At 52.8% G+C, this 1,814-nt stretch overlaps 1 protein-coding gene across 2 annotated transcripts in view; it reads right to left on the bottom strand.

Annotated features, from left to right (window-relative positions):
- The window catches only part of UNKL (unkempt family like zinc finger), a 73,042-nt gene extending 72,379 nt beyond the window's left edge, over positions 1–663 (bottom strand). For both annotated transcript variants that reach the window (XM_018570349.1, XM_018570283.1), the window contains exon 1: positions 582–663. In XM_018570349.1, coding sequence (XP_018425851.1) covers positions 582–646 — 65 coding nt within the window. In that variant the 5' untranslated portion in view covers positions 647–663. The remainder of the gene's footprint in view (positions 1–581) is intronic.
- Between the last annotated feature and the right edge of the window lie 1,151 nt (positions 664–1,814).

Raw genomic sequence — 1,814 nt, forward strand, 5'->3', positions numbered from 1 at the left:
CATCCTCTGTTGGTGTTCTCGATGGCAGTAATGGAATTTGAAGCTCGGCATGGAAACCAATGGGGAATAGAAGCAGATGGTGACAGATGAGGCATGTTCCGAGTCCCCTTGCTGTGTACACACCAGATGCAAGCCTTCCGGCGGTGCAAAGAGGCGGGAAGGAGTCCGGCTGATGTCACACATTGGCTCCGTACAGCCACCGATCACAAACAGCCTTTTATTTACCGGGAGAAGAGCTCTCCAGGAATGAGCAGCAGCCGCCGCTCGCAGCGCTATTCTCGAAGCCGTCTTGCGCCAGCCTGAAGAGCCGCGCAGATGTGCGAGGGGGGAGCGCTACGCCACTCAACTGACGTAAGGGCTCTGCAAACACAGACAAGGCGCTAGAACGAAAGCGAAGACCGCACCGGAGAGCGGCCATCTGCACACGGAGGGAGAACGGGCACCAGGCAAACAACGCCGCCATCTGCTCTTAGCGCTACAAGTAAACAATGCTGCGGCTGCAACAACAACAAAAAAAAGAAAAAAATCTGCAATACCCGCTTTTGATGAGCCGACTCTCCCCCTTCATGCTGAACACTTACGTGTAATGAGTCGGTTTCTCGGTCTGCGGGGAACCGCTCAGTGCCGTTTTCGAAACCGACGGCATTTTCAGTCAAAACAAACATATACGCATGCGCGGGAATCCAGGAGCCAAAGCTCGCCACTCCCCCGCCCAAGCTGACAGGCCCGCCCCCATGACACACCCCTCTGTCTGACAGAACCCAGACGGCCATGCCCACTCTCTTCCTCATCGCACCGCCCTCTTTGTATGACAGAATCAACTCAGCGGCGCCCCCTCCTGCTAGCACCGCCCGTCGAAAAATCCCCCATGACAGACTTTTCTAGGGCACGCCCTCCTAACAAATGCTCCGCCCTCAGACAGCCTGGTACGGCTCGGAATTTTGGGGATCGCGTTAGCTCCTTCGATCACGCACTTGTAGGACTGACAGCGGGAGACCAGCAGAGATTTTTCCGCTCTTCTATAGAACGATACCCGATATTCATCCACCTACTGTCCCTAGATCGATCATTGATTACTGATCAGATCGTTCTATGTATCTTATTCATGTTTAATAAATAATCGATGATCTACGTCTAACACCCAACCATGTTTACTAATACGGTGGGAATGTTGTTATGAATAGCCTGCAGGCTCCTCCTCATCTGGCTGCAAGCACCGCCCCTTGCCTTCCACGCCCCCCATCTCCCTGTACTAATCATCGTGTTATTCTCCATTGAACAGCCTGACTGTGATCACGGAACAGAGCGCAGACCTCACCCTGTGTCAGCGTCCAGACTCAGCACTCCAGCCATGGAATACACCAGCGTAGTCCTTTGTTATGTAGCACACCCCTCTTCTTGTTATGGATCACTCCCATGTTAGTAATAAAAGCCACGCCCCCCTGCAGTATTAAAGGCACAGGCTTCCTTTTACATTAGCAAAATGTGCACAATCATGTTTTCATTGGAGCTTGCAGAGCATTACAAAAGCTGGTGCCATGCACAGTCTCCTGCAGACTATTCCCCCAGCCCTGAGTCTGTACGGACCTTCAGTTATGGGGTTGGAGGAGGAAATCAGCGTACTTGTGCCCCATTGAGGTCTATAAGTCTGATGCAGAGGTGTCACTAAGCCAGGTGTCACCCGGTGTGGCCGCCAGGTGTGACATAATCACACACGCACGTAATGACACCACGGGCACTTACCTGCCGCTGGCCATCTTAGTGATGGACGCCGGAAAAGAGAGTAAGGGACTTTTATCCGGCAGGATAAGGTA

Source organism: Nanorana parkeri, unplaced genomic scaffold (genome assembly GCF_000935625.1).
Source record: "Nanorana parkeri isolate BGI_ZX_2015 unplaced genomic scaffold, ASM93562v1 scaffold3, whole genome shotgun sequence".
In the NCBI taxonomy this organism is placed as follows: domain Eukaryota; kingdom Metazoa; phylum Chordata; class Amphibia; order Anura; family Dicroglossidae; genus Nanorana; species Nanorana parkeri.